The 26,540-nt window shown below is 36.8% G+C and overlaps 1 protein-coding gene across 5 annotated transcripts in view; it reads left to right on the top strand.

The window, feature by feature from the left end:
* Positions 1-26,540, top strand: part of EEF1AKMT2 (EEF1A lysine methyltransferase 2) — a 70,476-nt gene that overhangs the window by 9,118 nt on the left and 34,818 nt on the right. For 2 of the 5 annotated variants that reach the window (XM_019952752.2, XM_019952753.2), the window contains exons 4-6: positions 5,992-6,099; positions 8,635-8,851; positions 12,604-13,264. In XM_019952752.2, the coding sequence (XP_019808311.2) occupies positions 5,992-6,099; positions 8,635-8,851; positions 12,604-12,698 (420 nt within the window). In that variant the 3' untranslated portion in view covers positions 12,699-13,264. Of the gene's footprint in view, positions 1-5,991; positions 6,100-8,634; positions 8,852-11,487; positions 11,599-12,603; positions 13,265-26,540 lie in introns of those variants that run through there. The other 3 variants (XR_011564327.1, XR_011564326.1, XR_011564325.1) reach the window with 3 other exon arrangements.

Raw genomic sequence — 26,540 nt, 5'->3', positions numbered from 1 at the left:
CACTGTTTCCACTGTTTCCCCATCTATTTCCCATGAAGTGATGGGACCAGATGCCATGATCTTAGTTTTCTGAATGTTGAGCTTTAAGCCAACTTTTTCACTCTCCTCTTTCACTTTCATCAAGAGGCTTTTGAGTTCCTCTTCACTTTCTGCCATAAGGGTGGTGTCATCTGCATATCTGAGGTTACTGATATTTCTCCCGGCAATCTTGATTCCAGCTTGTGCTTCTTCCAGCCCAGCATTTCTCGTGATATACTCTGCATATATGTTAAATAAGCAGGGTGACAATATACAGCCTTGTCGTACTCCTTTTCCTATTTATTAGATTGTATCAGTGAACATACTTTGTATGATTTAAGTTCTTTTAAATGTGTTTGTTTTATTATCCAGGATATAATCCATCTTGGTGTATGTTTCACATGCACTTGAAAAAAAAAAAAATATGTTCTGCTGTTACCTGATAGAATGTGTTGACTAGATTTATGGTGTTTGGTGGTGGTGGTATTCAATTCTATACCTTTACTGATTTTCTATTCTATTAATTATGGATATAGTAATGTTGAAGTGTCTATCTGACCAAACTGGTAAATTTGTCTGTTAATTTTTATTTCTGTCATTTTTTGCTACATGTATTTTCAAACTCTGTTCAGAGCATACACACTTAGGATTGTATGTGTGTTTTGATTAATTGACCTGTTTATTACTGTATTATGTTCCTCTTTAACATTGGTAGTTTTTACTTTGAATTTCACTTTTAATGCTAATAATAAAGCTTTAAAAAAAATTGAGATATAATCTGCATGCCATAAAATCTACTCCTTTAAAGTGGTTTTCAGTATATTCACAAATTTGTGTAACCATCACCACTGTTTTAATTCCTGAAGATTTTCATCACCCCAAGGAGAAGCCCTGTATTCATTATCGTTCACTCCTTATTGCCCATTCCCTTCAGTCCTTGGCAACCACTGATCTACATTTTGTCCCTGTGGATTTGTCTGTTCTGGACATTTCGTATAAATGGAACCATCAATCTGTGGTCTTTTGTGTCTGGCTTCTTTCATTTAACATACTATTCTCAAAGTTCATCCATATGGTAGCATGTATCAATGCTATATTCCTCTTCTTGCCCAGTTAATATTCTGTTGTATGGATTTGTCACATTTTATTTATCTACTTGCCAATTCATGGACTTTTAAGTTGCTTCTGTTTTTTTGGCTACTGTGAAAAATGCTGCTATGAAAATTTGTTTATGTTTTTGTGTGGACATATGTTTTTATTTCTCTTGGGTATATAACCAGGTCCATACGGTTACTCTATATTTAACCTTTTGAGAAATTGCTTGACTGTTTCCACAGTGGCTATATCTTTATACATTTCCATGAGCACTGTTTGTGAGTTCCATTTTTTCCATATTCTCACCAGAACTTTTTAGTATGTGTCCTTTTGATTATAGCCATCCTTGTGGGTGTGAAGTTCAACATTTTTATATTAGTTTTTGCATGATACATCTTTTCCTAGTCTTTCATTTTAAGCAGCCTGTATCATTATATTTGAAGTGAGTTTCTTGTAGCCAGCATATAGATGGGTCATTTTTTTAAAATCTTTTTTGAATTTCTATCCTTTAATTGCTCTATTTGGAACATTTACATTTAGATTTAGGTCTGCCATTTTTATTATTTTTTTTCTTTGTTACCTCTGTTTTTCATTCTTCCTTTCTGCTTCCCTGCTTATTTTGGTTAATTTGACCATTTTTTAGTATTCCATTTTAATTAGATATATCTATACAAATGTCTTGGTATAGTTTCTTTAGTGGTTGCTCTAAGGATTTGACTATATCTCTGGCTTTTTTAGTGGTTGCTGTGGGTCCCGGGGAAGGAAATGGCAACCCATGCCAATATTCTTGCCTGGGAAATCCCATGGACAGAGAAACCTGGCAGGCTATAGTCCATGGGATTGCAAAAGAGTCAGACACGACTTAGTGACTAAACAATATTTAATGTGTTTGGAGCTTTTTTACTACAGATTATAATATACATTATTTACACAATCTTCTTAGAATCAATGCTTTACCGTTTCAAGTGGAATGTAAAAACCTTAGAACATTTGAGTTTTTTAATCTTCCCTCCTTTATGTTGTAGTTGTCTTAAATATTATCATTATATATGTTGAAAATCCTGTTGGATAATCTTGTAATTATCCTTTGTATTCTCCTGTCAAAGGAGAATAGTAGTTAATAGTAGTTGTTAAGTAAGTAAAGATACTTTTGCAGTTTTTTCTTCATTCCTGATCTTCTGAGTGTGTGTATTTGTTCTGGAATTAATATTGTTTACTTTCTGTCTAAAGAACTTCCTTCAGGGATGATTTTTAGAGTAGCTTTGCTGGCTAGAAGTTTTCTTAGTGTTCCTTCATCTGAGAATGTCTTCATTTCACCTTCATTCCTGAGGGATGTTTTTGGTTAATATAGAATTCTTAATAATTGTTATTTCAGCACTTTAAAAATGTTGTGTCACTTCTTTCTGACTTCCATAGCTTTTTTTAAACTATTATGAAATGTGTTTGGCTGTACTGGGTTCGTTGTGGCCCACGGGCTCTGTGATCTTCTTGTGGCGTGCAAGGTCTTCAGTTGCCGCATGTGGGATCTAGTTCCATGACCAGGGAGATGGGACCCAGGCCTCCTGCGTTGGGAGCGTGTAGTGTTAGCCACTGGACCGCCAGGAGGTCCCAGAACCGCCACGGTTTTTTATGAAGAATCTGCAGTTGTCTGAATGGTTGTGTTCTTGTAAGTAATGCATCATTTTTCTGAATGCTTTCAAGATTTTTTCCATTTTCTTCTAGTTTTTAGCATTTTAATCATGATGTACCATGGCTTAGATTTCTTTCTGCTTATCCTATTTGGAGTTCACTGAGCTTTTTGAATCTAAGAACTTATGTCTTTTGTCAAATTTGGGATGTTTTCAGGCTCTCTGTGTTAAAATTTTTTTTCCCCTCAATAACATTCTTTCCTTTTGAGAGTCTGTAACTATCAGTTAGGCCTCTTTGTATTTATTGTCCCACAGGTCCCTGAAGCGCTGTTCATTTTTTTTCCAATTAGTTTTCTGTCCATGGATCAGATTTGATAACTAGCATTGATGTGTCTTCAAGTTCATTGACTTTTCTTCTGTCATTTCCATTCTGCTGTTGAGTCCACATTTTGCAGTTGGTTGATAGTCTTTAAGGCTCTTTAAATTCTCTGTATATTGTTTGTTTATTTAACTTGGTGATCTATTTATTGTAGAAGGTAGTTTATTAATCCCAATGATTTTCCATGGTGTGGACTTTCTAATTGCATCTTTATAGTACCATTTAAGCATATTTTCTGTCCCCTGTGTTTTCTGTAGGTTGGGAGTTAGATCCAGAATAAGGGTCAGCAAACTATATAGTTTATGAGTCAAATCTAGGATTCCCTGTTTTTATAAGGATTTCTTGGAATACAGCTATATTCACTTATTTACATTATTATCTATAGTTTATGTGCTACAGTAGTAGAGTTGAGTAGGTGTGACAGAGACTGTGTGAGTGGCCAAGCCTCAAATATTTATGCTCTGTTCCTTTAAAGAAAAGGTTTGTTTACCCCGATCCACAGATTTTTATCAAATTCAGTTTTTAAACAAGTAAATTTAATAGATGGTTATATAATGTTTGGTTTCCTGTATTTTTGTGATGTTAACAATCATTGCTCATATTTGGTGCTCTTTTCAGTGATCGCCTACCTTTTTGATGGAGATATATGCGTGTGTGTGTATACACACACATACATTTTTTTTGCTGGGTGTGTTATTTTAGATTGGCATTTTCCTTTCACTGTTTCCTGGCTTTCATTCTTTGACTTATTGTTAGCCATCAGTCTTATTGTTAGTCTTTAGAAGCTAATCTGTCATACTGTATCCCCCACCCCACTCCCTGAATGATTTTGAGATTTTTCTGTTTTTGATTTTCATCAGATATATTATACTATTTGTATATAATATAAATTGTATATTGTGTCAGATGTATGTTATACTGTATTATCTTTGTTTTTATTGTGCCTTGAGTTTATAGTGCTTCTTAAATCTGTGGCTTCAGATAGTTTGTCAGAACTAGGAAATTCTCAGTCATATGTCATTTTCTCTTCTGCCCTATTTTTATTTCCTCCTTTTCTAAGACTGTTATATGTATTTAGATCTTAATACTCTGTGCCATATTCTATCTTTTATGTTCTTTCCTGTTGTTAATTTTCCATCCTTCTGTCATTCTGTGCTTAACAGTGGCATTTTCTTCTGACCTTTCTTCCACTTCAGTATTTTTTGTTTTTGTGTCCAGTCTGCCATCAAGCCCACCCTTGAATTTCTTAATTTAATTATTTCATTTAAAATTTTTCTTATTTGTATGGTTCTTTGTTATAGGTTTCAGTTCTGTTACAATTCCCCAGATTGTCATTTATTTCAGTGTTTTAAGGATTTGTTTCATTCTTTTTTGTTTTTTGCTTTGACTGTGGCATGTGGGATCTTAGTTCCCCTACCAGGGCTTCCCCCTACAGTGGATGTGCAGAGTCTTAACCACTGTACTGATAGGGAAGTTGCATTAAGTATCTGTTTCTGATCATTCTTTTATTTGAATCTGCTTTGGGCCTTTTCCTAATATAAGTTTTTCCCTCTTAGTTTTTGGTCATTTATTATTCCCTTGAATGTCTGCTTATTTCTCACTGAGTGCCAGAAACTGAATGTGAAAAATGTTGGCAATAGTTTGAGAATGAATGTTCTAGGAACTTAAAATGTCTGTGTATGCTTCTTATACAGTCCAAGGGAAGAGTAAACAAGTGTGGAGAAGCAGGAACTAGTTAAGAGTCAATTGACAGAATCATCCTGCATTCTAGGTCTGATAGAGAAGGAAGTGAGGGAAACGGGGAGAAAACGAAGCTGTTAAAGAATGCGAATTGAGATCACTAAAAGAATAGGAGTTTGGCATCAAAGAAGGGGTGTTAGATTATTTTTTTTGATACTAGATCTTAAGACTGAAAATAAAAGTGATCAAAGAGAAAAAAAGTGCTCTGTGGAGAATAATTGTTGGGTTGAGTTTAGACTAGGAACTAGTCACTTAGAGTTGAAAAGTCTAGGTAAGTCTTAAATGACTGGCAAAAAGCAGGAAGAGAATTTCAGGCTATGCTTTACTTTGCAACTTCTTTTCTTCTTCAGATTTCCTTTGAAATTGCCTTTAGCCTGAATGGTCTGACAATGTTCAGCATAGTTAGAGCTGAAGACCAGAGGCCATCATGCTTCTGGCCTTAGGCTTCTCACACCTCGCACCCTTTCATGGGTTAATGTGGTTAGTAAACAGCTGGATTGCAGGTTTCGTTTCAAAACTCTTTAGTTCACTGAGCTTTCTTTAACTCTTTGGGGGTATTAATACCTGCCCAGTGTATGACAGGTTTTTTGTAAAGGTCTACTGGAATGTGTGAACTATTTTAAAAATACTGTACAAATGGAAGGTGGTTAATAGTCACATGGTTGGTGGAGAATTACGTGATTTATAATTGCACTCAAGGAAAAATTTTAAAAGCAAGGACTTACTACATATGCATTTAATTTATTCATTAACTTAATTGTGTTAAGAAAAATTTATGACAGATTTATGTGTGAATTGGAGCATATCAGTATTGGAAATTAATACTACCTTTTTCTGCTTTAGGACAGAAATACACATATATTCTCATTGTCTTTGAGAAAATGAATTTCTTATGAAAAAGAAATCAAATATTGTAAAAGCAAATAAATTGTCACATTATATGAATTTAAACTTTTAGTTTCTATTTAGATTCTATAATAAAATTTAAACATGTTGTACTATTAGAGGGTATATGTCATTTGATGTATTAATAAAATAAAACAGTCTGGGTCCTAACAGAATATTATAACTCATAGGTAAAACAGTATTTAAAATTTTAGAAAACTAAAGTATAAAATTATCTGTCTCCAGGCAAAATTTGGTTTCTCTGATGTTACTGGAATTGATTATTCTCCGTCTGCAATACAGCTTTCTGGAAGTATTATAGAAAAAGAAGGTTTATCTAACATTAAGTTGAAGGTAACTATTATTTATATTGCTGCCATTGTTATTTTTATTTATAATAAGTTATAAAGTTTAAATGTGTCTGATGTGTATTAATTTGCTGACATCCTTAAACTCATAAATTAAGGATCAATCATAAATAATCCAAAATGATAACTTTTTAAGTAACAGTATTAAAATTTTCAGTCTAGTCAGTTTGAGGAACTTATTTTCTCCTCTTCCTCTTATGTTCAAGTGTGTTTATTTTGCCTTTCTGTCTCTCTTTTTTTGCAAATACACACGAATAATAGCTAACTTTGGATTAACCAGATAAAAAATTTGTAAATGCATAAATTGGTATAATGCCCCAAAGATTACTTATTTTGCCCTCTGATCTGTGAGGAGATGACGACACGTGCATTTACATTTTTATCCTGGGCTTCTCCTCTGAACTCCAGAAACGCTGCATATTCTATAGTTCCACTTAGATAACTAATAGCCTATTAATTAGTCCAAAATGAAACTCTTGGTTTCTCCCTTTGCCTTCCCACTAACTCCCATCCCCATCCCACTCTTTCCTTTTTATTCAACAGCCAGGAATTCCCTGGTGGTCCAGTGATTAGGACTTCATGCTCTCCTGGTTCAGTCCCTGATTGGGAAACTAAGATCTCAAAAGCTGTGAGGTGCTGCTGAAAAAATAATCCTAGAAACAATTTTGTTGGTTTTATCTTTAGAATATTTGAGAAAATGTGTCATTCCTTAATATTTCCACTGTTGCCTCCTAGATCCAAACCACCATCAGCAGCCTCTTACTTGGCCTTCCCAATTCTACTCTTACCACTCTGCTGTGCATTACCACAGAGCAGCCAGAGTTATTGTATTTTTATATATATATATATATATAATTAAATTTATTTTTAATTGAAGGATAATTGCTTCACAATATTGTGTTGGTTTCCGCCAGACATCAGCATGAATCAGCCCTAGGTATATATATGTTCCTTCCCTCTTGAACCTCCCTCCCACCTCCCTCCCCATCCCACCACTCTAGGTTGTTACAGAGCCCCAGGTCTGAGTTATTTTTTTAAAATGTAAATCAGCCTCCGAACACTTGCCCATTGCATTTAGAATGCAATCTGAACCCCCACCCAGCCTTACGGAGAGAGCCCCTTGGTTTTTACCCCTTTCCATCTTTATCACTAATACTGTAGTCACTCTGACTTTCTTTCTGCTCCTGATACGTTTCAGCCTTGTTTTTCTCCAATCTTTATTCCTGCTGCTCTCTGCCTAGAATGTTCTTGCCCCAGATCTTAGTTTGTTTGGCTCATTCTCATCATTCTGATCTCTTCTCAAATATCACCTTCTTAAAGAGGTCTTGCCTGACTACTTTTCCAAAACATTTCTCTTCCTAATCACTCAATGTCTTTATTTTTCTCTTCATAGCACTTTATCTGAAATAATGTGGTTAACTTATTTATTGGTTGCCTCTCCTTTTAGAGAATATGAGATATATTCTCATACAGAGATCTTTTGTTTTGTTTGCAGTTATAGTCCCAGGGCCTGAAATGTTCCTACATGTCATAGGTGTCTATGAACTATCTGTTGTATACATGAATACTTTTATACAGGCATTTAGGATAGAAACTTCTCCAGACTTGACTCTTATGAGGGGTAGTCATGGTTTTGCCTCAGGTGGAATGATGTGGGGTGGGAGTGGGAAGCCTATGTTTAAGTGTATGGAAACATACAGTATGCATTTTAAAGTCAAACAATAACAGAGTTTTAGATAATACACCATTTATAATTATTTTGTTTATATGAATAATCACAAACTGCTTAATTTTTCAAAGTAGCTTTTCAGAATTAATTTTGTTGGCAAATTATTTTGAATATTTTATGAAATTGAGGCAGATCACTATTCCAGATGCTTCTGAAGTATCAGTAAATTATTGAAAATGAATGAGATGAATGATACATGACTTTCAAAATCTGAAATGCATGATCTTGGAAAAGTTAGGTAATTGCAGTTTAAATAGTCCTTTAATTTCTTAAGCTTTGTGCTATTTGTTGTAGTTGCTTTGTAAGCTGCTGAGTCAAGGCAATACAACTTTTGATTTACCATGTTTACTTCAGGTCAGACAACTAATAATATCAGCTAAAAGTCATCACATTTCCAGTGACCTATTTGAGTTCCAGATACTTTTTTGTCATTTAAAAAATATGTCAAATATTCTGCTTTTCAACAGAAATAACTTTTTCATAAACTGGGCTTGTGAGTTCCATTATGTGCTGGTGTTATTAGGCAGTACACCTGGCTTTGATTTGTTTCCAAATTTGTAGAGATTTGGAATGTCCAGGAAGCACTGTCAGTCTTGCTTACCAATCTTAGCTTTAATGATCTTGGAATGAAGCACATAAAAGTTAGCTGTAAAGTTGAAAATATGTTTATTATATGTAAAATGCCATTGTAATTAATTGCTCCTTTTATCTATCACTTTTTACAGATTGTTACTTAAATTCAGTAAAGATTGTGTGTGGATTGTTTCACATAGACATTGATTTTTAATATAGGTAGAAGACTTTTTGAACCCTTCCACAAAGTTGTCTGGATTTCATATTTGTATTGACAAAGGGACTTTTGATGCCATAAGCCTTAATCCTGACAACGCAATTGAGAAGAGGAAACAATATGTGGAATCTCTCTCCAGAGTGTTGAAAGTGAAAGGCTTTTTTCTAATAACCTCATGTAATTGGACCAAGGAAGAGTTGCTAGATGAATTCAGTGAAGGTAAATGGCTGTATATTGTTTAAATGTGTTCTTACCTCACGTTGAACGCACTCAAATAGGTTTTTTTCTTGGTGTTACAGTGTTTTACTTTTCTGTTTGTGGGAGTTGCCTGCTTTTCTTCTTTGTTAATAACCATGGCAGTACTTTTAACTGTATATTCAAAGAACAAAGAAATAATATTGGTTGAGATCCAGAGTCCTTTATAAAATTTTCCAAGAAATTCTGGCAGTTAAGTACTAAAATTTATGAGCCTGTAAAAATTAAGTTCTTTATTTAAGCTGTATAATCTCTTATTTAGAGAATCAAAACAAAGAAAGCACATATATTGTGCTTCTGAATTCAGTGCACTGATATACCAGTAATTAGTAATAATAGTAATAATGCAGGTGGTATTAGTGTTTTTTAAAGTCTTATATGGTGAGAGTTTTAATTCTGTGGATACTGGTGCTCATTTAGGTGTTGAGGATTTTTCTTCTTGTTTTAAGTGTATATTCTTTTTTTTTGACATTGCATAGAAGCAAAACATAGGAATTTAGAAGAATTACTGCGTATTAATTCTTGAGGAAATCTACTTTTTTGCAAGATTTTGGTGCCAAGACAGGAACATTTTTTTTTCCCCCAATTAGCAAAGTATAATTAGTACTGTGTCTACTAAATGGGAATCTTGTGAGAATCTTTAATCCATACGCGAATACTTTGAGCTTTGGCAGACTGCTCCTTGCATGGTTGAAGGGTTATTTCACCTGTCACTTACTCATGCGGTACACAGGCCTTTCTGGAAAGTACCTTGAGACTCTATAGCGAGATGTTTGCTTGGTTTCTCCTTACACTCCATTTCAGGTTAGTATTAAGGGTTTTTTTTTAAGGAATGGGAAGAATTTTCAGGATGGAGTATTAATAAGTGACATGGTACTAAATTTGTGGTTAAATTTTGAACTTCAGTTGTCACAAGCTAGCGGGAAATGGATTTATAACTATGTTGCGTGTGCTTCATCTCAGAGTTTGTTTTCTTTTGGTAGTGAGGGAATAGGCAGTAGGAGGGAGAACACCTAACACATGTCCTTCTGTGTGCATTCGATGGCTTTGGCAGGTTATATAATGTAAAACTTGAAGTGTTTGAAGCTTGAAATGAGAGCTTGAGGCTTCATTATTGCTGCCTCTGGAAAACAAGAATGATGTGATTTATTGTCTTTTATTTCATGTCATTAATTTTATTATCTTCTATGTTAGATTTGTTTCCTTTAGAACTGTTGAGGCCCTGTACCAATAGTCTTTTTTCCTGAAGCTTGACAGTTTTAATAAATGCTCAGTGTTACACTGTGTAGGGCAAGTTCCTTTCCTGGTTTTTAAATACAGGTGTTCTCTTTTACCCTTGAAACCACCAGACAAAAACATATTTGTCTGTCTTTGATAATGAGGAACAGACTTCAGCCTGGTAAAGAGTGCTTAAAAATCTGTCTTTGAGACCTACTAAGTAAATTCTTTAGCTTATGTTCAGTTTCAGAACTTAATGCAGAATTTAAATAAGCGAAATGTTGCCACAGGAAATGTTAAAGAAATAATTATATACACTGAAAACATTTTTCTTCTCTTAGAAAATGGTTTTTGGAGTTAGACACAGGACACTGCCATGCATCACTGCCGAGGGGCTTCTCACTGGGGTTTAAGATTGGCTTCTGTGGTCCCTTTTGCACAGAATAAAGCTTGCTTTGCTAATTTTTTCAGGTTTTCTGCTTCTTTCCTAATTTGAAATGTAAATGTTCGTAAATCTGTTGAAATGAATTTTTCCTTTATAGCCCTATTATATAAATATTTGGTGGTGGTATTTGTTTAGGTTAAGATTGCATAATCATTTGCCAGACACTAGGATACTCTAATTTGATGTCCAAGGAACTTGACTTTCTTACAACTAGGGAATTAAAAAAACTCGGAAACCTGTCTTACAACAAAAGTAACCTAGATTCATTATGGAAAACATTTGAAAATATCAGTAACCCCAACACATAAGTACATAGATTATAACAATTATAATTAATTATCTCTGGTATATAACCACTTTTAACACTTTGATGTATTATCTACTGAATGTTAGTCCAGGGAGTTAAAAGATTAGTTCTAGAAAATTTACACAGACAGCTCCATTTTCTTTGGAAAATTTTTATTATGAATTATTTGAAACACAATTTCAGAAAACAGATAGGGGCGTGTCCGCATGTATCCACCACAGTGGCTCCATTTTTTTAGCATTAAAATATATTATTTAAAAGGCCTGACCTTCTTTGGGAAAGTTTTCTTACGGTTATTTTTTTTTTTTACAGTTATTAATTAGCATTTTAATATCTAGTTATTTATTAAGATTTGGTGAACCCTGGTTACGAATATGAACTATGAAGAAAAGTATAAAAACCCAATTAATACAATAGTATATATCCTTTTAAGCATTTTTTTCTGTTTACAAGAGTTATTTGAGCCTTAGCTCAGGCATGGAAACTTAGAAAATATAGGCATCTCCTTCCCCAAAAGAAAAAAAGTTTCTCCCAAACTGAGAGAAACCCATGGTAAACTGCCACCCACCCTTATTTGTCTTATTTTTTAAAAACAGAATAATAACATTAAATTTCCATTTTGTTTTATAGTTTAGGAGAACACCACATTATCTTATTGTGATCTTTACAAAATCACTGAAAGTGAATTAGGGCAGTGATACCTGTAACCTTCTTGCGTAGAAATTGAGGATTCTGGATGAGGTAAATTGACCTTCACCTAATAACCTGCCATCTAGTAAGTGGTGGAGGTGGGACTTGAACCAGAATGTTTGAATCCACGTTAAGTGGGGAAAAAAAAGAATCAACCCTGCACTGCTTTGGCAGTTACTACTTCCTTGTCTTCCCAAGTTGAGTTCAGTTTGGGTCTGTATCTTGGGTTCGAACTGTTTTTTTACTGTAGTAAAATATATCTGACATAAAATTTACCATTTAGCCATTTTTAAGTGTTCAGTTCTGAGGCCTTAAGTACATGCTCATTATTGTGCAGCCATCACCCTGTCACCCCCATCCATCTCCAGAACTTTGTCATTTTTATTTCCTCATTATTTAACTTTCCTATGTTAAAGTGCTTTTATATATCTGATATGGATTAATTGAATTATATGTAGAAAGCACTCAAAACAGTACCTGATGCATGGTAAGACCTCAACACATGATAAGCTGCCTACAACTGGATGGTTAAGGAGGCTGATGGAGGTGTAGGGTTTGCGTGCTTAATGGTAACAGTGCATGTGTCTTAGTCACTTGGTCGTGTTAAAACCTTTGTGACCCCATGGACTGTACCCACCAGGCTTCTCTGTCTGTGGGATTTCCTAGCCAAGAATACTCCTTCAGGGGATCTTCCCAATCCAGGGATTGAACCCGCATCTCCTGTATCTCCTGTATTGCAAGCAGATTCTTTACCTGCTGAGCCATTGAGGAAAGCCCTATGCATGAAGGGATGATGAAAAGGAAGTGAAGGAAATGAGGGATGGATGGAAAGCTTCTTTTCTTCAGTTTAATTTTGTCTGTTGCTTGTTGATTTCAGTGTTTTGGAGTGTATATACATATACACATAGTGTAGAATTGAAAATCATAAAGTGAAGTTTAGTCACAATGCAGTTTGGAATCATGTAGTTTTATGAAAGGTTCTAAGGTACTTTGTTAATACAAACATCCCTTCACTGTGGGAGTCAGTCCCTAATGAAAGTGTTTTAACTTTGGCAGGATTTGAACTTTTCGAAGAGCTGCCCACACCCAAGTTCAGCTTTGGAGGCCGATCTGGAAACAGTGTAGCAGCGTTGGTTTTCCAAAAAACATGAGGCTTTTCACTGGACAGACTCAGTTAGTGTCTTTTTAAGAAGCTCTACATCAAAGTAAACCTGACACAGAAAATGCAAGCGCAAGTGAATGTTTAGTGAGTATACAGGATGCACATTTTGAGGAGAAGTAATGGGTTGTTAAAAAAAACATTGTGAGCATGTAAGTGGTTGGGTTTTAGAGATCAACCAAGAATAATTTTAAAATTTTCTTTTGTATTTGAGATGTAAATATTTCTCTTTCAGATTAAAAAAGTAATTCCTGTAACTGCTGAACAGCTAAAACTTTAAAGCAGTAAATGAATTTACAGAAAGCTCGTATCCTTGATTTTTGCACCTCGGTAAAGGTGAATTGAATATAGCTATTTATGAAGATTTGATCAAGCTATTCCAGGGTCAGACTAATAAGCCAAATGACTTTCTTAATTTTTTATTGGACTATTATAAAACATACTGTGATATTTTGGGTTGAATGGTGATTTTTTTTAATGCTTTAATATCTGAGAAAATGTCTCAGCCCTTACGTGTGTAATTAAAATCAGATAAATGTATCAGTTGATCAAGAAGTATTTACTGAGCTTTGTTTTGGCTGATGGCTTTCTGTACACTGTGGGAGCAGGAGGAAAGACAGCTGAGAGGCACTGTTAGCGGCTGGCACTGTGTCTGACTGCGTTGTCTTCCGGAGGCATTGAATTCCCTCAGCATCTTCTGCAGGCGCATATTACTTATTCCTGTTTCTACACATCAGACAGTACAGGATGGAGCCAGGGCTCCTCTCTGGGTCTGCCTCTAAAGCCTGTCTCTAGTAGTTTGCTTCCCTGGGCTAAGTTTCTGCCGTTACGGCATTTACAGTTCATTAGGGGAACCAGGACTGGTACACCGAAAATTCTGTCAGAGAAGTTGAGCAGTTATTTTTAGTGGCTCTGCAGCTCCTTGTTAGTGACTGTTGGTTGGTGGACTGTGAGAATAGTGAGTCATCCGTCATTAATTTTCACTGTCTCCCTACTTGTCTTACAAGACTGGCTAATCAAGAACTGAATTATGTCATTCTTCTGTCAAAGGTGGTGTAAGTTTTACATATATACATCCTCAGGGCTCTGGAGACAAGATGTTCTAGTTAGGCACTGATCAGCAAGAGAAACAGTTTATTTATGATCGTTTTTGAAAAAATAAGTTTTATTAATCCTCACTGCCATTTTGTCTATGGGCTGATGTTTTAATATTGGAGTCATAATACAGGTTTTTAAAAAATGACAATAGTGTTTATGATTTGCAGCCTTTGGGTCTTGTTGGGTTATAAAACAAACAGAATTTTTGTTTGTTTAGCAAATGCTTTCCGGTACTGAGCAAGTCTAGCATTACACCCTTTTTCTTTTCATTTTTGTCTGGAGGGAGACAAGGGGAAGAGAAGAGTAGTTTGGTTTAGATCAACATTAATCAATCATTAAGATAACTATCTGCCTTGCACCGGATAATTGAATACATTTCCATAAACTTTCAACACAAATAACACTTTTGGAAAAGCTTTAATTTTTAACATGAAAACATGAGAAATAAAATAAAATTTTGTTGTTTAAAAATTAAATTTTAATTTTTAATATATATGTGAAAATTAAAATAAAAAATTTTTAATTATAAAAATTAAGATATATGTGATTTAAACATATAAAATTAATTGTGTTGATGTTATAAACTAGACTCAGGATCTTAAACCATAGAAACAGTGTTATATAATTTATTGAAGTGATCTTGTCTTTGTTGTTTTCCAGGTTAATATTTCTTGATTTTAAATACCATATTAGTGTGTAGGTACTCTTTTAGAATTCTGAGTTGTTAAGTTTATGCTATTGTGAAGCATCAGTGGAGCAAAACAGGCTTTCTGTGAAAACCAGACTAAGACATTGAGTTTGATTCACTGATAGTTGGAGAGCGCCTTTGTTGAAAAGCTCCTTGAGTCACTATTGTGGGGGTATGTGTGTTCCGTTTGCAGAGATGTAGGACTTTTGGCAGGAGAATCATGGGACTGTTGATAAGGTTAGGAAAGGGGAGTTGTCATCTCTTCTTAGCAGTTTAATCCTGCTGGAAGCCAGCCTCTTGGAGATTGAAATCAGGACAAATGGAAGGTCCAAAGATGCTAACGATAAATTATTAATATTTTCAAATAATACCACACTTTCAAAACCAGGCCCAAGTTACTGAAACAAGTCATAAACACGTTATTATCAAACTTAGTTTTGATATGTCATATGGATATGTGGGTAACTGCGAAGGAAATCATGCCGTTCTAAAAGGGAGCAGTAGGTTATGTAGTGAATGCTGTTTTATCTGGGCAAGAAGTTGGAATTGTAATTTTATTTCATCAAAAGACACCCTTATTTTGAGAAGACTTGTTTGAAATGCAAACAAGATTTCTCTGTGGAGCCTGCACAGAATTGTTGCTTTTCACGATGATGTTATTGCCGCATAACAGTCCACTTCTGTGTGTAGGAAGTGTGTGTGCAAGTCCAAAGGGATTGGAGGCCTCAATGGGTGAGTTACACCAATTAACAAAGGGAAGGTTTTCAGAACATTTTGTTTTAAGCCAGGTGCACAAGTTAGAGTTGCTTTTGGGGCCTAGTGTTTATGTATCTGAGAATCAAACCTGACACTACTCTTGGCAGCTAGACTAAAGCCATTTTAAAATAAGTACAAACTGTCCTTGAATGATTTTTTTCCCTTTATAGTGGCAATGAGTTTGCCTTTTCTTCATCTGTGGTATGTGTGCAATTTTCTGTTTATTTTGGGGGAAAGAGGGAGGTAAACATACATGAAAGACTTTTAGTCTTTATATGAATAATGTGTTTCAATTCATTTATTTTTAAATTTTCTTGATACTGTAACACATTATCTATATGTTGACTTTCATTCACATTCATCCAGAGTATAATAGAAACCTTAATTTTAAAGAACCCAGATGAATAATTAGGTTTTATGTGGCTTTGAGATAATTGTTCTTAAACTGATATGCAAAGAAATAGAGTATCCCTGCCAATGTGAATAGACTTTGATTTATGTTCTATTAAATAATTTTATTTATTTGTGTGTGTGTGTGTATCTGGAAGCCTATGATGAAAAGGTACATGAGTGTGAAAAATGAGTTTCTCTCTACATCAGCATTCTACCCCTGTGGGGACACTTGGGTTTGATTCCCTGTTGTTAGCACTATGAGCTAGATAGAAGGTATGTGCTCCAGAGACAGCCTTCTGCTCTGAGAGCAAGAGACCAAGCATCTTGTGTTCCACTGTAGTAACCTCTTTAGCTAATTGTGTGTGTGTGGAGGAGGAGGGGTGCCGAGGGGTGTTGCTGGGGTCTGAAAGGAGTCTTGTCTAGTGCACTTCCCAGGAAGGAGGCTGCCTGTGACCTGGAGTCTTGATTGTGGGAGGTGAGGAGTGTGGTAGGTTGAAGGACAATTCCATCGGGGGGAAAAAATTAGGAAACCCTGTCATTTCTCTTGGCTAGGCAGAAAACAGAGATGTCCTTAAAGAGGGGGGGAACACATGAGCATGTTTTATTAACAGTTAATAGAAGAAAATTAATGCTAATTTATTCTTCATACATACCATGCAATTTGTTAGAAAAGTAAAAGAATAGTTTGAGATTCTTTGGTCAATTGGTGGATTCCTATGTTAGGGCCATAGAAATGAAACTCAACATTAAGCAGACAAATACCCAAGCCCACAGGCTACATAAATGCTGAATAAAACCAGCTCTACAATGGAACTCTGAAAAGCGAGGGGTAAGAAGCCTAATGAATGATTGAATATGACCTTAGCAAAATCCCTGGAGTGTTGTTGAAAGATCATTCATTTCCAGCTTAGATGTCAAGATGGGCTCCAGTAACCAGAGGAAAAAAAAAGAAGAGTTTGAGTCGGTACTTACTGAGTTTTAAAAATCTCTACAACACAGTGCATTAAACTAATCATTAAAAGGACTTCTCTAACTGCATTTTAAGCTGCCACTGTATGGACCTGTGGTTTAGGCCCAGAGAAACCAAATTAAAAAGATAGGAATAATTCTCAAGACTTGAATGTATCGCTGTCCTGCTTTTATGGAGTAGAACTTCAAAAACTGGGGCGCAGAGGCGGCAGAATGTACTTTTGTCATGCTGATACCATTGTAAGAAAGACTTTCGACCAAGAGATCAATTGTGCCTTAAAGTATTTCCCAGTTACTTGCCTAGTTTATTGGAGGAAGATATAAAAAAACGAACCTACTTTTTTCATTTTTTAATTTACTTTTTGCGTTTTTAAGTGATCCTTCCCAAAGAAGTCACAAATTCTTATATTTATAAATATGTATTTTTATTACTGCATCAGGAAATAGTAAGTATGTTAGTGAGCGAGCTTCATTGTGCATGGTATCCAGAAGCTTTTTAAGAAAAGTGAATCTGACAATATATTTGTTTCTCCGAATACCTAAAAATTTTCACATGAGCCAGCAATTAGCATACTCTGGATATTATCTGAGGAGCTCAGAAATATGAAATACTCTGCTTGAGTAAGGGGACCCGGAAGTGTATTTATCACTCTTCATTAACAGAGATGAAGCAGTGTATCATGATGTGATTGTAGCAGAATGGAAGCGCTGCTGGGGTGGCTGCTGGCTCCCCTGCCCTTGTGTTCCTTGCTGCTTCAGAGTTGAGGGAATAGTCAGGACGAAGAGGCTAAATGTAGAAGAGAGTGGGTGCTGCAAGCTCACATTTTTCTCCCAACCCCTCCTCTAATATGAAAATGTCAGTCCTTTGTTCCCATCTAATTTTAGTATATCCTGGCTAAAAAAAAATGTTAGGATGATTTCCAACCATGGAACTTGGAGGGGCGGGGTGGGAGAGGGGCAGAGTGGAGGAAAGAGCCGTTTACATTCCATATCCGTCTGCCGTTCTGTGACAGCATCTCACCCCTACTCTGTGGATTTTCGTGATGAAATAAATTTACATGCACTGGAGCAGCACTAATTAGGTTTTCCTTCCATGTCCTCAACAAGAAGTCTCACTGGAGTCTGAATGGGGAAAATCCTAATATGGTATTTAATAAAACGTACTGGGCTGAATTAAAGAGCTGTTTGCAAATTTTGGAAGACAGGCTTGAAATTGTGAGTGAAAACTACATGTTGTGTGATTTATAAATAGAGCCTTCGTGAGTCAGTGAAACTGCTTGTATGCTATTTTTTGAATGAGAATAATATTTGTTGATTTTTGAGAATCAGTCATAAGCAAGTCAGAGTTATTTATTCTCTTTGGATTATACTTCATGGTAGATTTAATATATTGAAACTCACATTGGAATAAGCCTGACCTTTCCAAAAGTTTGCTCATTTACTGAGCTAAGGTTTCCTTATGAAATCTTTGTATGGTAAGGACACTACATAGCCAGAATTGAGAGATCATTTTGTTAAGTCCGTTTGATTAATGATTTAATTTGCAAAAAATGCAGTAATCACATTGATTTTTGAACTTGAAATTTGTTTTTGTTTTCATTTTACAATAGCATATAATTTGCTTTTAAAATCTATTAACTAGTAGAATAAATATCAGAAATGATATTTTTAAAATACTAAATTTTGGGGGTGAAAATGACTGGAACCTAGGCAAGTCACTTTCCTTTTCTGGGCTTCCGTTTTTCTTTTTGTGAAAGAGGGGTGTTCAGTATGTGATACTTAAAGTTCCTCTCTACCTCTGTAATAGCTGGCATTGCCGTGGACTGGGTGGCTCAAACAACAGAAATTTATTTTTCATAGTCTGAAGACTGGAAATTCCAACATCAAGGTGCCGACAAGGTAGGTTTCATTCTGAGGTCTCTTCTCTTGGCTTGTATGCAGCTGCCATCTCCCTGTTACGTTCACGTCTTCTCTTTGTGCGTGCTTGTGGGAAGAGAGTGTGTGCAGTGTGCAAACTCCCTGGTGGTTCTTATGAAGCTCTTGAGTGTTTCTTCTTGTAAGTGCACTGATCCCAAGGTGAGAGCCCCACCCTCATAACTTCATCTAGCCGTAATTACTTCCCAAAGGCCCGCTTCCACATACTGTTTCTTTGGGTGTTAGAGCTTCAGCATAAATTTCTGGGGGATACAAACGTTCAGTCCATAATAACTTCTGAAATTGATCTGAGGTTTAGAGAAAACTTAACAAAATACATTTCCACAATATATGGAGAGTTTAAATACTCCATTAGCTAAATATCAGTTTTTAGGTCACTTTATGATTCTTTTAAACCAAATTAGCTATTCATGTATCTGAAAAAATACATGTACATATAATAAAACAGTTGAAGCCATCACAGGATTGTTTTTCAGTCTGAAAATGTCTTTGTGCGTTCATTGGTAAACTTTAGATTTGAGTATTGATTGCCCCTGATATATATTTGATAATTCAGTTTGTATTCATTTGACACAGAGATGTTTTATATGAGAAACTCAGAAATTTACATCTAATTTTTCACTCCTACCTTAATTTTATTATTTTTTAAAACTTCTTTAATTTTTAAAAGTGTTGGGCTGTGCTGGGTCTTTGTTGCTTCAAGTGGGCTTTCTTTAGTTGTGGTGAAAGGGCTTCTCACTGCAGATGGTTTCTTTTGTTGCCGAGCATGGCCTCTCGAGCTCAAGGGCTTCGGTAGTTGTGGCTCCTGGGCTCAGTGGTTGTAGCCCTCAGGTTCTAGAGCTCATTGTGGTGTGCTTAGTCGCTCAGTCGCTCAGTCATGTCAGACTGTCTGCGACCCCGTGGACTGTAACTCACCAGGCTCCTCCTGGATTCTCCAGGCAAGAATCCTGGAGTGGGTGGCCACGCCCTCCTCCAGGGGGTCTTTCCAACCCAGGGATCGAGGCTTGGTCTCCCACATTGCAGGCAGATTCTTTACCTTCTGAGCCACTAGGGAAGCCCCTAGAGCTCGAAGGCTCAGTGTTTAATAGTTGTGGTATGAGGGCTTAGTTGCCCAGTGGCATGTAGAATCTTCCCAGACCAGGGATTCAACCCTGCATTGGCAGGCAGACTCCTAACAACTGGGCCACCAGGGACTTTCCCCACTGTAATTTTGATAAGGTGATAAATAATTTGATAAAACTATGATAACCCAAAGAATCTCTCTAATTTGATTCTTCCCTATTTCAAACACACACACTGCACACTCAGAGATGACTTTATTTACCACTTGAAAGCCCTGGGTTTTTGAGGTTTCTACATTCTCATGCTATACAGAGTGTAGTATATGGGTCTGCCCTTCTATACCTTGTACCTCTTTGAGGTACTGTCAGTCTGTTCTATTGGAGAAGACAATGGCACCCCACTCCAGTACTCTTGCTTGGAAAATCCCGTGGATGGAGGAGCCTAGAAGGCTGCAGTCCATGGGATCGCTGAGGGTCAGACACGACTGAGTGACTTCACTTTCACTTTTCACTTTCATGCATTGGAGAAGGAAATGGCAACCCACTCCAGTGTTCTTGCCTGGAGAATCCCAGGGACGGGGGAGCCTGGTGGGCTGCCGTCTGTGGGGTCGCAGAGTCGGACACAACTGAAGCGACGCAGCAGCAGCAGCAGCAGCAGCAGCAGTCTGTTCTATAACTGCTTATCCCCCTCAGTGAAATTGAACTATTTTAAAGGTACTGGCAAAGTGCCTAGTATATAGTAGATACTTATTTCAAGTTGGTTACCCTTCAGTACCTTTCTTTGAAGTAGTTTGATATAGTGGAGAGAGAAGCAGTTGTATAGACTATACATGATAGGGTAGTGAATATTAAGTGAGAAAAATGTAAATCATCTTAGCATGATTCCTAGCACATACCAAAGCCAAATAAATATTCTTTTCTGCAAAGAAACCTTCTTCCCATTGGAGCTAATATATTGAATGGTTCAGGATTTTAACCCTCAGTGCCACCGAGTTAGTGTATTCGGATCCATCCTAAGGCATTTGTATTCCAGGAGTGATGAGATGAGTGAGTAGAGGAGGATGAGAGGTAGACAAGGAAGAGGGAAAGACTGGCATAGGTGGGGGCCTTTCCAGATTATCTTAAATCATACTGCACAGCTCCTTCTTCAGTCTCTAGATGGGACTGGTGCTAAAAGCACCTTTTTATTTAGTAAGAAGTGGAGACCAAATATCATAATGCTGGATTTTCATGAAATCCCCTTTATAATTTGTGGTAGCAGATTCTAGGAATCCCCCTCAAGTTTCTGATCATTATCTGTTTCAGAGGTCAGGAGGTAGTAATAAGAGTAGGTGTTGTGGGGAAAAGGTTACTGTGGATGCTTCTGAATTGAAAACAAATGGCCACGGATATGGTACATTTTCCTCAGGTTTGAACTCCAAGGCTTTGTTTTCGGTGACCACTAACGCTTGACCGGACCAAGATCCCCCATGTGACCTTGTGTGTGTGTGTGTGTGCGCGCGCGCGTGTGCGAGTCTCTCAGTTGCGTCCCACTCTTTGCGGCGACCCCATGGACTGTAGCCCGCCAGGCTCCTCTGTCCATGGAATTTCTCCCAGGCAAGAATACTGGAGTGGGTTGCCATTTGCCTCTGCAGGAGATCTTTCCAACCCGACTAGGTCACCTGGAAAGTTGGACTAAGATTTTTGTCATTGATTTCCACCTTTCATTATCTAGGTTTGATTTCTTTGATCAGTGAATCATGTTCATTTTCTTTGCTGTAAGTTAGCAGACATTCACAATGGCATTTTAAAGTTTGATGTTGGGCAGACAGTACTTGAAGCAGTTTATATGATTTGACCTTGGTGTATATTACCGACAGTATAGTTGGTAAAGTACAGTGAATCAGTTGTTTACACTAGTGTAGAAAACGCTTGGTTTGCGGATTTGTTTACTTACTTAACCTTTTTATTAGTGGTTAAATGAATACCTTAATGCTTAGAGTGCTTAATACTACTATAGAAATGCTGGCCAGAGGAGTGTCACTTTCTCTAGATAACTAACCTCCAAGAGTTTAAGTCTGAACCATTTTAGAAGAAGCTCTACATAGATGAGGTCAGTACAATATGATGTATATCATCAGGATAGAACATAATCAGAGTTTCACTACTTTCAATTCGGTAAACATTATAGTGGTTGAATATCTTGGTTTGATCAAGGTGTTTTTTGTTTTGTTTCTATGTGAAAATTAAAAGGAGATGTAAAGTAGTATTTAAAATTGCAAACCAGCTTCTCATTCATATCAGTTCTGTTTCAGGTCAGCTGCAGGGCATGCTAGGACAAAATAGGCAAGGCTGGCTGGCCCTCTTAGAACAGTAATGGAAAGGGTAAAACAAAACGTCTCGGCTTTTGGTTAATAGAGAAGACTGAGAGAACTGAGTGAGGAAATTCACAGGCTAGTAGAATACGTGGGGCAAATGTTCTTTTCATACTGCTCCCAGGGATGTTCTTCCATTGGAGCCAGAGACCAAATTTTTTTTTTCTTGATATTTTAAATCCAAAGGATTCAGTCTTAAGATTGGGTATTTAAACTCTATGAAATCACAAGCTGTATCTTTCAGTTTCCTGTATACCTAATGAAAATGAAATTTACTCATTTCATTTTCATGGGTAATAGGCAGGATAGTGGTAGCTTTAACTCACTAGGGATGAGTTAAAAATAGATTTTTCTTGAGGCAGTGACTTATATGACAGGTAGTTGATAGAAAAATTAAGTTAAATTTGGGGCTGAATATCTCATACTAAATCTGAATTCCACTACAGAATATTTGAAGCAAAAAATTGAAATGATTTTCATTTGAAGATGACATAAACATTGAGTGTGCTGTTGAAGTGTTTTCTAGATTAAATTCAATGTGTAGCAATATGAAAATGCTATAGCTTGTTTTTAGCGATGATTTTGGTAGAGTGTACTGAGGTAGACGCGGTTATCGGTGACTAAGCGTGTTATAGTGTCTGTTTCAGCTGAGACCATAAATAGATCAGGGAAAGGCCAGGGACTGATTATGCTTTTGAGTCTTAGTATTAAAATAGTTTAAGTAGGTTTGGTAAGATTTACATATGTCAGTGACTTTGAATGTAGATTTACTTTGCTATATTTTTACTTATTTACCATGCATAAACTTTCCAGTGTCTGTTTTTTCATGCTTGAGTTTTCTTTTAGCACATAATACTTACAGGTACTATTAATTTTGCAAGGAAAAAGTAATATCAAATTGAAATAAGTTTTAACTGTTGCTCTGTTCTTTTTAGCTTCCTTTACTCATAGCCCTTCCATGCAGTGAGTTGCAAGCGTGACATTTGCTGTGTTTTCAGCACCTGCCAACTTGGAAACCAGGGTTTGTGCTCAGGACTTAGGCTTACAACCCACACTTTGTGGTGCACAATGCCGTCCCAGCTGGCATGCTTCGTACCTCAATGGTGCTAGACGCTCAGTTACAAAGCTGTGCAGATTCACATGCGCTGATTTCAATAGGCAGTCTCCTTCAAGCTGCTTTCAACTCTCATTTTGTATCAAAAGAGTTAGATTGGTATCATTAAATTCACTGCTGTGCTTATTTTTCAATGAAAATAAATTCATTTTATTTAGCTCCTGAATCAAAAAATGACTGTCTTCGAGAACCAAAGTTCCTCTTAAAAAAAGGTGAATGTCTACAGATATGGGAGATAGATTTATGTATCTGTATGAGATTCCAGCCAGGGCTATAACTCATTTTCATCAGTGGAAAGGTTTCAGAACAAAAGATAAAAAGAAGAGAAAGGAAAGAACAGACATATTAGTGTGTTGTAACATGCTTATGTAGGTAGGGCTGTTAGTTGAAGCTGGATCATACGTATGGGGACGATTATAGAACTTATTTTTCTAAATAAGCTCTGAATAAGAAAATTGCCTCCATAGTAGGCTCAGATTTTTGGCTTCCACTGACAACCAAAAACTTTCCATCATTTTCAAAGCAGTGTATTTTGCTGATAACTTGCTTTCAGTAGCCAGTCTCTGAAAATGTTTCAGGTGGACTTGGTGATGTCTATCTTCCCATCATCTATTATAAGCGATTTTAAAAGGTTCTGCTTTTATAAAGATCTTTTCAAGTGTAGAAAAGACAGTGTGAAATGTGAATGACTGGCTTTTAATACAGCACTTGTGACAAAGAAGCTGTGGCTTTGGGAAGCTGAATAAAGGGGTTAATACACATGCATCTGCATACTGCTGTTGGTTCCAACGTATAAAATGTCTGATGTTTGTTTCACTCCCATTCTTAGTCTAAAAAGAATGTTATTCTCAGAGACAAACCAGTTTACCATCTTTCAGTGGTCACCACTCTTTTTACAATCATAGGTACAAATAAATTTAATGGGAAAAACTGAACAGTATTGACTGCTACTTGCTGAAATGTCAAAAACTTAGCTCCCTGTTGTTTGAACATCATATTTATCTGGTTCTAAAGACACAAACACAGAACACCCACTAACTATCAAGGACATTTCTGAGTACTTAATCAGAACCCAGTCTTTACCCTCTGCACAAATGTGCTTAGGTGAATACTTTTATTAGCTTGTTGATACAAGTTATAGTTGGTTACACCCTTTCTTAGTAAAATACACCCTTATTGTCTTCTGTTGCTTAAGAGCTTTAAACTTGGAATGGGAGCACCATCTAGTATAGAAAGCCACTCAGTTTCTATCTCCCCAGCAGTGCTGAGTGGACATGTCATGCATACCACACACACACAGGCATTCCTTCATTTGCAAGTTCTGCTTTGGGGAGGGGAGCCAGGAGAGCCAGTATTGACTGTACTTTTTCCCTGGGCTTCATATGTTGGTCTTGGAGTGAGACTGCAAGTAATCCCTACAGTTTATATTTCCCAGGGTGTTCTGTGCCTTAACCAGGTTAGTGTCGGTTGGTGATAATGGAAAAGTTGCAAGTGATCATTTTTGGATTATTTTATGGATTTATTCCTAAATTGGCCCATGAATTTGCATTTAGGTTTCCGGTTGTGTTCTAAATCTGGTTTTGATTTGGTTTTGACCTTTAAGGACTGAACAAAGGTAGACAGCTTAGCCCTCCTACCCCCGTCCTCTGACTGCAGCTTACATTGTTTTAAATCCAGTTTGACTGAGTTTATATTTACTTCTTTGAATTAAGCAACTCTAATATACAAACTTTGGGGTAGGACTTTTTATAATAAAGGACTGTGTAGTATGGCCCTAAAAAGCAGGGCATCATATATCTATTCTGCTGCTGCTGCTGCTGCTGCTGCTAAGTCGCTTCAGTCACGTCCGACTCTGTGCGACCCCATAGACGGCAGCCCACCAGGCTCCTCTGTCCCTGGGATTCTCCAGGCAACAACACTGGAGTGGGTTGCCATTTTTTTCTCCAATGCATGAAAGTGAAAAGTGAAAGTGAAGTCGCTCTGTCATGCCCGACTCTTAGCATCCCCATGGACTGCAGCCTTCTAGGCTCCTCCGTCCATGGGATTTTCCAGGCAAGAGTACTGGAGTGGGTGCCATTGCCTTCTCCCTATCTATCCTATAGGACTTTATTACATGATATGGGAAGGCCCACAGTATGGAAGACTAGTGACACAGGCCTTAATGTGTGTATTTTTAGTCCTTAGACATTCAAATTAAGTAAATGAGAAATAGCTATATATTGGTTAGTAGCACAACCCCTGAAGCAGATAGATTTTAGTTCTCTACACTTTTAAGAAAGCCTAAAAACCAGAAAAACAGGCTGCTTTAGGTTGGAAAGGAGGTGTTACGGCAAAGGAGCTTGCCATAACCACAACCCTTGGAGTTTTGTGAGACTAAAATCATCCTGAAAGCAACAAGAATAATGGTTGCAGTAATTGTTTCCAGGCTCGGGACCCCTGAATTTTGTTTTTTAAGTTGACCCCATGAACTAGTAATTGCAGGAATAAACTGAATGTTTGCCAGCAGGAGTCACTCTAGGCCTCCTAATAAAAAGTAAATTAAACTATATCTGTAAAGCTCTCAAAGGCTGAGGTAACACTGCATGTGTAAGATGGCATGAGGGCAGCATTCTCAAATTATCCTTGTGCCTTTCTTTGTTCCGTCTAGGAAGACTTGGTTTTTGCTTCTTTCAAAATTGGCCCTTGATAACTTGTTTTAAAGCAGAGTGTATAATATAGGTCAGGATATCAGTCCCATAGTCGATATTAGCTTGGTTTGGCTTTCTTGGATGGATTGATTGTATCCCACATCATCTACTTGAATGAATGCTCACATCCTTCTCCTGGTTGTGCCTCTCAGTCTTGCAGCAGAAGTCACTGGTGTGAACTGTAGTTGGTGTGAAAGGAGATGTTAACTCGTGGTTTTCTGCAAAAGAATGGGTCCAGTGTAATGGGAAACTGAAATATGTTAGCAATAGCTGTGAAATATAATAGTTTCCCAAGTGCACACAAGCTCAAGAAGTTAATTGTTCATTTATGTTTGATACTGGGATTGAAACATTGGATTAAAACCAATTAAATGTTCCTAGAAGCAACAGAAAAAGTTTCCTGATTTATGAATAGAACCATTGAAATGGCGCAGACACAATCCATGTAAAGTAATGAGGTGTTTTGTTTTTTTGGCAAAGGAGAACACAAAACAGGCATAGGGAGTTCTTTTAAAAAACCTTCTCTTTAAAAACATCTTTTTGGACAAGGTCAATAAAATAACATACACCAGTAGGAAGGCCTAATGGGAAATCTAGGGCTTCACTTCACAAGGAAAACAATCCCCCTCCCCCAGGTGAGCGGCACAATGAAAATACTCTGCTTATTCTATCAGGGTTACATTCCTGAACTTAAGTCAACATCCTAAGTTACAGAACTAAACATGCTCTGCTTCTGCTTAGCAACCACAAATCCTTCCTTCACCAGTTGCATATATTTT

The sequence above is a fragment of the Bos indicus genome, chromosome 26, assembly GCF_029378745.1.
Source record: "Bos indicus isolate NIAB-ARS_2022 breed Sahiwal x Tharparkar chromosome 26, NIAB-ARS_B.indTharparkar_mat_pri_1.0, whole genome shotgun sequence".
Classification (NCBI taxonomy): Eukaryota; Metazoa; Chordata; class Mammalia; order Artiodactyla; family Bovidae; genus Bos; species Bos indicus.
Note: the sequence above shows the minus strand (reverse complement) of the source record. Positions and strands in the feature narration are given on the sequence as shown.